We start from the raw sequence: 11,284 nt of genomic DNA, 5'->3' as shown, positions 1-11,284 counted from the left end.
CATATATATATATATATATATATATATATATATATATATATATATATATATATATATATATATATATATATATATATATATATATATTCGTATACATATATTTATATATTTATGATACGCAAATGTCTTCGGGTTATTGAATTTGCAGTGAAACTGAAAAAATAATTAATTTGTTCACGTTGCCACTCGATACACTAAAGCAATGATCCCAGAATTATATATGAATTAATTATACCAGATCAAAACATACATAAAGCTATTTTAAGAAATGTCATTACAATAGAAATTGAAATCTTTTTTTATAACTTAAAAATTCGGCTTTCTATCATTTATGAATTTAAAGACCATCACAAATTCTCAACGAATGTGCTTACTTCCTTGTGATGTCAAATAATAGCGATGATGTAAATAGAATTGTTATGTTGCACTGCCAGCAAAGTTTTCATGGCGGCGAAAAGACCGATACTCTTTCTGGTTTTTATTGATCAAGCATCTACATTTCTGCTGGTAATGACATTTACCCCTGCTTGAATATATCTTTTCAGTGAGGGGATCTGTGATTTTTAGAAAACATTCAACTCTAGATTGGACACGGTAACCTTACAAAAGCACACAATCAGCTTCTGCGTGCAACATGTTTTGTGTAAATAAAAGTAACACGACGTCACATAGTTAAAAACTGCATATTCAAAAGTCCGGCTACGATATAACCGTTTCCTCGTTCATTGTTGGAAAAGAAAAGGTAAAATAGTTATTTAATGCAAAATGAATTCTAATTAAAATATAATAAGAACAGATGTTCTCTGCTATATGTATTTTAAACTTTAAAGAGTCCGAAACATGCAAAATAATAACAGCTTGAGAAAAAATAGATTGGCGACAGTATTGACATTGTAGGTTTTAACTCGATCAGCAGATCTGCTTTTAGAACTTAGAATGGTGTCTCAAATACAAATATACAAACGTTACGTTTAATAGAATGTATTAAATACTGAAAATGTAGAAAAACGTTCTTTTCGAACGATATAAAAAATTGTAGTAGAAACTTCCACAACATAATATCAAAACAATCTGTCTTTCAAGTTAAATAATTTTCAACACAAACTGTTTGACCGGTTGTTTGGTAACATTAATTTACTATTATATTATTTTGAGAGTTTACAAACATTAGTTATTTACTGTTTCTGATTTGTCTGGAAAGAAAAAAAAAACTTTTTTAATTTAACACGAGTTGTATTTCACACATTTAATCGTTCACGATTCTCCAAATATATTGGTCATTTGAGGACAAAGTAGTGAGCTTTATCTCTAAGGCCACTAAAGTTTGTGATAACAAAAATATCCTTCATTTTATTGACGAAAATACCGTATGGCTCTTTTGGGACTTCTGATGTTATGACCCGTACTTTGACGCCATCGGCTGCCAATTGATGGATGTTATTAGAGCCATGACCAACAACATAAACATTGTCTTCTCTGTCCACTGCTACACCCATTGGATACTTCAGGTCATCCGAAGTGTAAACAAAGTATTGTTTTCCATTTGTCAGATCAAAACTGTACACTGCATGCCTGCCATTAACGGATATGTAGACACGTGACTTGGACACATCTAGAGATATGAAAGTCTCAACAGTATTATTACAATTGAATTCATGATAAAGTTTCTCCTTTCCATTGCTATTGATGAGGCTCCAGTAACATTTGTTACTATTCGACGTCTCACTACAAGGCCCGGACACAACGATCTCCTCCCTGCTGACAGCATCCACACCAAAACACTTATATCGGGTTTTTAAAGTCCCTATGTCTCTGATGGAACGATCTCTGATGGACAGAAACTGGACAGTTTTCTGATTAGCCATTGTTACAGCAACTTCATTATTGTCTATTAGGCACAAGTCGCAAGGATTTCCAGGCAAAGTATGGCTTGTGATGAAAGTGTATGATGAATCATACAGACAACATGTGTTGTCACTGTATGATGACAACAATTTGTCACCCTCGGGAAATTCGACGATTCCCGTATAAACAGGCGCATGGCCACTTGTACATGGAATATCAATCACTTCTGACAGCTCTACATTTCGTTCTCGAAGAGGTTTCATAACGGTTATGTGATGTAATTCCTTGCCCTCCTCTCGACATACTATTTTTAGTAGCCCTCTTGCATCTTGTGAGACAACCGCTTTCATAATGCTATTCAGCTCAAGGCTGATTCTGATATAATCTACTCTCTCAAATTTCTCTCCAATCTGTTCATGGTACCCGTGCAGTTGTTTCATCGTCTTGCTAGTCACCAGACACAATTGCATGTCTGACCCATACTGGTTTACCGCCTCCATGAGCGCTTGAGAGTTTCTGATGGCATTTATAAGTGACTGACATTGGTGATTTTGCTCTTGTTTTCTGATCAACCACTCCTTGTAAATTCGATTTCCTTCAATCTTCACCATCTTTTCAATATCATCCAGCACGGCATTTAATTTATGTCGGATTCCCGAGACTTCTGCTGTAATGTCATTTACTTGTGTTTCCAGACAGTGAATGCTTTCTTCATTGAGATCCATAAATTTGTTTAGATGGTCCTTTGAATCCCTAATTTGATTCATAACTTTTGGCGGGTTCATCTTCTTCAGTAGATCCTGAAGATTCTGTTTCAACTCAAGCACATCTTCGCATTTTTTATGGTGATGAACAACACATAGACTGCAACAGGTAGTATCATGGTCTCTGCAGTAAAACTCTGTATCTTTATACTCGTGCTCGGGGCACCCGAATCCCTCTGTAAACTTTATGCGGGTTCTAGGATTATTCTCCCATTCTTCTAGAGTTATAATTTGATGACTTTTACTAATTTTCATTTTCTGGTGGTAGAAGGCACAGTTGTCACACATAAATTCTTCACATACAACACAGAGTTTAGCTGCAAGGTTACCCATTTTTTCAGATGAACATACGTTGCATATGCGTTCAACTTTCAATTTCCCTACGAGTGGAAAGGGACTTTGGGGGAACAAACTTGCCCATTCTTCTACAGGTTTATCTTTCCGTGAAGGACTTGTTATTATTCTACATACTGGACACGTAAAGTCTCTAAATATTCCTACCGTACTGCTGGCCTTCTCAGTTATATAGTCCTGAATGCAGTGTTCGCAAAAGGAATGTAAACATGGTAGTTGACGGGGTGCGGTAAATGCCTCCAGGCAGATCGGGCAATCGTGTCCATTGTTAGATGAAGAATCTGCGCAGACGTTATCCATTTCAACAAAACACAACTTTTGAAAAAAACGGAAATAAATCGACTTAGACACGTTTATACGGTACTTTTCACTCTAATATGGCGTAGGGTTGCCTCTCACACCCCCATCCATTCTAACATAGCTATTATATTTAATAAACTTCCTGGTTGATAGGTGTCTAAATTTGAATCAAAATACGGGCGGTGTCGGAGTGTATACATTCTTACCGGATTTACACAGCTCCTACAATTTATAATTGTTCAGGTACAAATATAAGTATCAAACATCTGTTCTCTCTCTCTCTCTCTCTCTCTCTCTCTCTCTCTCTCTCTCTCTCTCTCTCTCATGTTTTAACACTTCATTGTAATCACTGAGAACGATGTGACATCAACACAAAATTTTTATCATATTGGTTTTCTATCCTTTAATCATTTTTACTGACATTATATTTCATTTCGTATTCACACTGTAAATCGCAACCTAGAATACATGTATAGATAAAGATTCATATATATATCAATGTAGACAAAAAATATAGGTACAAAAATATGTGATTATAGGTATACAAGTATGATGGAATAATCATACATTTTTGGTGCAAATTTTTATGAAAGGCACGAGTCTTAATGTTTTCGGTAACAGTACGGTCTTATATTTGTACAGAATATAAACTACAATCAAAATAGCTTCGCAAAATGCACTCTCTTCAAGTTCCCATAATGAAGATATTTTTGATTAATACATAGTTATCTTTGTCGATTATATCATGAAATCTCAACTAAATGGTCTTCTAATTTACAGTTTGATTTAAAAGTATTAAAGGAACTGGTTTACTACTTTTAATCAACTTTGACAGGAAAACATTCTTATCTTATGCGTACTTTATTTTAATTACACAGTTGTAAAGTGTAAAATAAAAAAGATCGAATATTGAGATGATAAGCACAATAGGAATCTACAGTTTAAAAAGCTCTCGATGTTGCACGAATGTAAATGTTAATGTATGCGTAACAGTACAGTCCAAACAGCAAGTAGAGTAATGTACATGATGAATGCGCTATGTACACCTTTGGCTGAATATCCATCGAAATTAAGTTTATTGCAAGCAATTTAATGCGCTAATGTGCCTCATAAACACTGATGTAGTTTATTAAGAGAGATGCACATGCCGATTTGTATGTTTCGTTCCGACTTCATGAACAGACACTCTCTCACTATCATTTACATCTGGGGCAAGTCGGGACAAAGGTAGGTTGCAGTTTTCATAGCTTCATAACAAGAAAAATATACAACAATTCACTTTCAAATTGAATAACTAACACAATTAGAATAGTATCGCAATGACGCATTGAACGATAGCATTTATACAAATTATCTTCACCATAACTTGGTAATTCAAGTATCATAAGAAGATTTAAACATAGCAAGTGTACTTATCTTCATCAAAATTTGAGTGGCCGAGTGGTCTAGAGCGCTCTCCGTTACGGATCACTGCCATCTCACCTTTCTCTGCGTAGGTTCGAGTCTCGGATTCAGCCAATGTGGGTATGTGAGAAAGCTTGCCAGTAGCTTCTCGAGGGTCGGTGGTTCTTTCCGGAGACTTCCCGGGTTCTTCCTTCACCATTAATACTGGCCGCCATGTATAGCCTATCGTGTGCTGAAAAATGGCGTTAAACACTACAACAACAACAACAACATCATCAAAATTTGGTAACTGGCATTCGATAAAATCAGTCCCTTTTGCTATTTTCAACAGGAATAGTAGTCATGCTTCACATAACATAAATTTTATTACTGAAAATGTTGAAGTATCAGTAGTCTTGGATGCACTAATGTACCAACAGTCTTAATATATCAGTGAATACTTTCGATTAACGATTCCTCTCAACCTAAATCTGAACACAACTGATGTTGAAGACAGAAAATAAGATTTTGTTAACTTCCGAACCAAATATACATCTTCACTTGACCATATGTCTAAATAGCATTTTCTGAAACCAACTCATGACATTTAATTCAATTTAGCTCGCCGAGTCTGCACGGATGACCCAATTAATTATGTCGACAAGACTGTATCCTCTGAAAAGTTAAATATTATGTTTATGGCACGTTGGTCTAAGCAATTAGTCAGTTTACTAACATAGAATTCAACGATGATAACGCTCACAATAGTTGGACAATATACCTTCTTACATCAAGTCTGGAATTATCTTTGCGAACTGTTGAATTAAAATGGTGTGCAATTTACAATGTAAACTTGGAAAATATTGAATCTATACTTTATTTTAAAAATAATATCCTCCCTGCGTTTAACATTGCCATATATGGGATCAAAACAACATGGGCCTAATTGTCATATGAAAACATAATAAAGATGAGTGTACTTTCATAAAAATAGAATAAAATTAACAAAGAAAGCTTGCCGATTCAATGAGGATAAAACACACTACGACAATAAAATTCTGTTTTTAAAGCATATGACTTATACTCTGCTTTCTTATAAAATAATTTACTAATAAACTGAATTCGTTTAATTTGGAAAATATAAAAATATGGAAAAATTCCAAAATAAATAATACCTTGTGCCTTAAATAAGCTTCAAACAAAAATGTGATACTCACAATATTGCCTGAAGTTCCAAAACTTTCAAAAAGGTTATAGACTATATAAAAATGAAAAAATAAATAAAATAAAAGTCTCACAAACTCATTTGGTGATTTGAAACATTTTACTCTTCTTAGCTGTCTCTTCGAGTTTACCGCTGCCAATATTTTTTTTAATAAGATAAGCGTTTATATTTTCTAGACATCTCAGATTTTGTCAGAATATACTGTAGTCACACAGAAAAATTTGCTTAGTTTTGTGGCTGAAGCTAAAACTAGTCATTAATAATGAGCGATCAGCTGTATAAAGCGGGCCATGTTTATGTATTCAGATCAGCTTTAAAAAGCAGGCCATGTTCATGCACGTAGATCATTTTGATAAAGTGGGTCATATTCATGCATGCAGATCAGTTGTATACAGCGGGCCATGTTTATGCATTCAGATCAGCTTTAAAAAGCAGGCCATGTTCATGCACGTAGATCAGCTGTATAAAACTGGACATGTTCATGCATGCAGATCAGATGTATAAAGCGGACCATGTTCATGCATGCAGATCAGCTGTATAAAGCGGGCCATATTCATGCATGAAGATCAGCTGTATAAAGCGGGCCATATTCATGCATGCAGATCAGATGTATAAAGCGGACCATGTTCATGCATGCAGATCAGCTGTATAAAGGGGGTCATATTCGTGCATGCAGAACAGATGTATAAAGCGGACCATGTTCATGCCTACAGATCAGTTGTATAAAGCGGACCATGTCCATGCATGCAGATCAGCTGTATAAAGGGGGCAATATTCATGCATGCCGAAATTGTTGTCTTATTTCAGAGCGTTTCTAGAAATAACAGAATAGTCAATAACTGATGCATTTCGAAAAGTTGCAGAACCATCACTAGTGGTCACTACATATATAACTTAATAAGATCATTATTTCTACATTTGTTTGCCATTATTTTCACAGTGATATTAATTTCCTGATCTAATGTAACTTGTATTTTGTGCGGACTATACTCGTCAAGAATTGTGTCGGTATTATTGAAAATCTCAAAGACACCAAAGTCAAAGTATCTGAGAAGAAACTTGTCTTTTTTTAACAAATTGGTGGTAAGAGTTTTGCCATTGAATATAATATTAAAAACACATTTATTTCAAGTACACATGACAGTAATTTAGAATGCAAACATGTCAATGACATGTTTAGTGTACATCTTGAATTTGGTTGAAGAACACAGAATAATCCAAAATAATGTCATCCTCGGTTTAGAAGCAGTTTTATTGACTGAAAACAAAAGTAGGTAATCTAAACTAGACTGAAAGATAATTACAAAAGGAGAAATATAATTCTTTCGACAATATAGCAGTTAGTCGTCAATTATGGAGTAAACCTATGGTCTTTCTGCTAACCAGACGAGTGCTCCAACCACTCTTTATCCACAGTAGCAAAATATGAGCAAAGTTCTATACAGATTCTTCGCAGATAAAAGAAAATTACAAAAGACGATATTTTACTTATTATTCTGAAACTGCATCTCAGTTAAATTTAAATTGCTTTCTTCTTTCCAGGCAAAAACCGTTTAACAACGTTGTTACGAGTGAGAGATAAGAAATTGTTAAAGGAATGCACACTGCGAACGTTATCTTGAAGTCTGCATGACAGTTGTTGTTGTTGTGGGGTTTAACGCCATTTTTCAGCACACGATAGGCTATACATGGCGGCCAGTATTAATGGTGGAGGAAGAACGAGGGGAAACCCCCGCAAAGAACCACCGACCCACGAAAAGCTACTGGCAAGCTTTCTCACATACCCACATTGGCTGAATCCGAGACTAGAACCGGCGCAGGGAGAGGTGAGATGGCAGTGATCCGTAACGGAGAGCGCTTTAGACCATTCGGGGCCCCTTCGCATGACAGAGCACATACACGTGCGTTAAAAGCTATACCACAAGAAAGACAAAATAACTCAACTAAAACGCAATGACATGCAAGAACTGTAAAGTGGACAATATGAATGCATTGATTAGGTGTCTTGCAGACTGAAATGGTTTAGTAAACGTATGTATTGGCAAATATTTTGAGCGGGCGAACAGTAACATTGATACTCACAATTATCGTTAACTTCAAAACTTCAGATAGGCTAAATCGTTTAAAACACACATACACGCTAGAAGTTAATTCAAGTAAAAACAATATGCTTTGACATAGGGATAACATGCCAAATTTAAAATATCATCTTAGGTTAATAAATATGGTATTTTTTAGAAGGTCAGAGCATCAGAAATAACAAATTAGCAAATAAAGTATATTCGTTTTCATGGTTTTTGCTCATAGCAAGTGCAAACAACTTATTTTATTTGACTGCAAAAAAAAAAAAAAAAAGAATTCTCCAGAAAATGAGCATTTTTTGTAGTGTATATATTGAAAACAAATCCAGTAATGGAAAGAATTTTTGGGGTTAATTAATGAAGCAGTCACTAGAGAATAAAACCAGACTGTTCTTGAGGCATGCTTTACAAATGTAAGTGGTATATAAAAGGAAATGTATGGGGAAATGTGCCTTGGCCAATGCAAATTTGTAGCTTTAATTACTCAGAATTTTTAATTATGAGTGTATGTCCAATCCAAAAGTATATGTGTAAAGCTTGTTTTTATTAATGTTTTATTCATGTGAAAGCTATAAAGAGATTGGTAACATCTGCCTCCTTACTTTTCAAAAGAAATCTATAAGGACAATGTAACAAGAAAATCCAGGTATTTATTCCTTTTAAATGCCTACCTGTATTAGAATTTGTTCAGACCAAGTCATCTAAAAATATTGTTTTTATGACTGAACGCTTACATAAAATATTTATTTTTCTCTGATATTTAATGTAAAAAGTTAAATACAGTACTGTATATACTTTCTATTTTTATTTATTTATTTATTTTGCAGTTGCTTTATTGCATAGTTGAATTGTGCTGGCATTTTTTGTCATAAATATATTAACTTATTTTTTAAACAGTGTAAAATTACAATAAAATCACATATGAATGAAGATGTTTATGCAAGGGTATGGATGCTACAACAGCCTGAATTATCAGTAACCTTAAAAATTTCAAAAGTTTCTTGAAAGAGAAAACAATCACATCTCATCTGTGATGATACAAGGATAAATTTGTATTAATCTTTTTACTACTACATTAATTTCATATCCAAAGGTATCAAACAGGTTTTATACTATTTTACTGCAGTAATAATAAAAACAAACTACTGGTTACAGGAATCGGTAGCAATGATATTTATAGTCATTGAGCATATAGTTGCTACCGAAGGAGTCTGACATTTTGTCACTGTCAGTAATGTACCTTTCAATAAATCACCTGAATGTACTATACATATATGTATCTTTATTATTCTGATAAAGTGATTTTGTTGTCCTTTATTGATGAAAAGTTTGACTCCTTAGTTGTTACCTCTACCGGGTGCTCACGGGAGAGAACTGAAACACATTTCCGGTTAAAGATGAGACGGATGATATGTTATAATATATCCCTATTCCCACGAAACGAAGATACGTACCACAATATTCTTCGCACGTTCTATATTAACATACATAAATAAAACCTCTCCCATGTGAAACCCTCCATGATCCACACGTTTTATATATGTTTCATGACCATATTATTTGAGCCAATAACGTATAGTTTACCGGATCCGTTACGGATCACTGCCATCTCACCTCTGTCTGTGTAGATTCTAGTTTCGGATTCGGCCAATGTGGGTATGTGAGAAAGTCTGTAGCTTCTCGAGGGTCGGTGGTTCTTTCCGGGGATTTCCAGGGTTCTTCCTCCACCATTAATACTGGCCGCCATGTATAGCCTATCGTGTGCTGAAAAATGGCGTTAAACCCTACAACAACAACAACTGTTATATTCACATTATGCATGCTAAGTACAGCATTCTTTATTGTTGTAAACATTTTTCGTTTGTGTTAAACTGAGAAAGATGGCCTAAGAAGTACTCTGTTACTTGAAGAAATAGAAATTATCCTGTATGTAATAAGGCAGATCTAATCATTGACAAGTGAATACATTATTGCATTCTCTAAATAGACAATTCTCCCTATCTTGAAAGTATTATTGGTCATAAGTTCTCTGGATTTTATATGTTCTCCTACATTAACACCTGACCTGGTATATGGGGCATTAGCTAAAATTGTTTTAAATCAGTATCGTATCTTTACATATGTTCCCATACTTAGACACCACACATACAAGACACATTTGCATTCAAACCCCAAGGTGTTTTAAACTGCCTTTTGTTTGTTTTGTTTAAAAGTAATATTATTGCTCCAACAAAAAACAAAAGTTCTCAAAATGTAAAAGTGCTATACCAAAAACATCAATCAGCAGATATTGACAATAGGGTCCACTTGTTCATAAAGTTTGAATTATTCTTGGCATGTGTACTGCAATCATGCATTTAAACCAAGTCAATATATAACACTTAAAATGATAAAATTTAACATCACTACCAAATGCTAGAGGTGTGCCCTTAATCCACTTGATGTGAGACAAATATACATCCCATTGTAACTTGACCCTGCCTGCACCCTTCAACCCCCAGTTTTTAGACACTAAAATGTCTGTAGTGTAGGAAATAGAGCTTGTTACATATAACAGTAGGCATTCTGGGTTGAAGGCAAGTAGAATCTCCAAATAGTTTGAATGGCAAATATTTTGAATTGCATCAAACTCTTTAGTGTTTTCAGAATTTTGACATTGGAATACTGCTGTATCTGTACCTGATGATCACAATGAATTGGAAGTGACTTTCAAACTTGAAAACTGCATGTGTGCATCTTGATCTGGGCCTGAATAAAGTTATTTTGATGTCACCTTGTACAGCTTTATCATGTTGTACAGATTTATTCAGGTTAAATTAATCATATTCATATACTTGGATTTATTGGAACTATCTAAAAGAAATTGACCTAATTTGACTTTCTTTTGTTTTTAATTTTTTATGTTGGATTTTTATGTGGCATAATATTTCTGCATACAAAACACTATCCCTCTTAAAGACCGTTTTAGTTTTTGAAACAGTCTGCTCCATCTGTTATTATTTTCCACTTCTTTGTACGTAATTACTGGGCATTATGCATTAGCCTGATTATATTACCTTCCTTTGTTTTGATTTGCCCCACTGCTGTATGAAAGATGCAGTCCAGTGAATGTAATTACTTCTTGCATCTCCAAGATAGAAGTATTTGCATCAATACGGGATATTCGGATTCAACTTGTAAGAAAATGATTGGGATTATAATGCATATTCTTGCACTGTGTGTAGGTGGAAAGCACTACAGTGAAAATTATATTTCAATAAATATCGTACACAAATATGACACGTGTCACCTGCCACATTAAAACATTATATTGTATGACATCACACAGAATT

At 34.4% G+C, this 11,284-nt stretch overlaps 1 protein-coding gene across 1 annotated transcript; it reads right to left on the bottom strand.

Moving 5' to 3' along the window:
* Positions 1 to 323: 323 nt before the first annotated feature.
* On the bottom strand, positions 324 to 3,378 carry LOC149783391 (tripartite motif-containing protein 2-like). The gene has a single exon (XM_089931621.1). It carries the CDS (start codon positions 3,261 to 3,263, stop codon positions 1,278 to 1,280), a length of 1,986 nt encoding a protein of 661 aa, XP_089787747.1. The 5' UTR covers positions 3,264 to 3,378; the 3' UTR covers positions 324 to 1,277.
* Positions 3,379 to 11,284: the final 7,906 nt, after the last annotated feature.

This window comes from Sinohyriopsis cumingii, chromosome 14 (genome assembly GCF_028554795.1).
Source record: "Sinohyriopsis cumingii isolate HCF-2022 chromosome 14, ASM2855479v2, whole genome shotgun sequence".
Classification (NCBI taxonomy): Eukaryota; Metazoa; Mollusca; class Bivalvia; order Unionida; family Unionidae; genus Sinohyriopsis; species Sinohyriopsis cumingii.
This window is presented reverse-complemented; position numbering and strand designations above follow the sequence as displayed.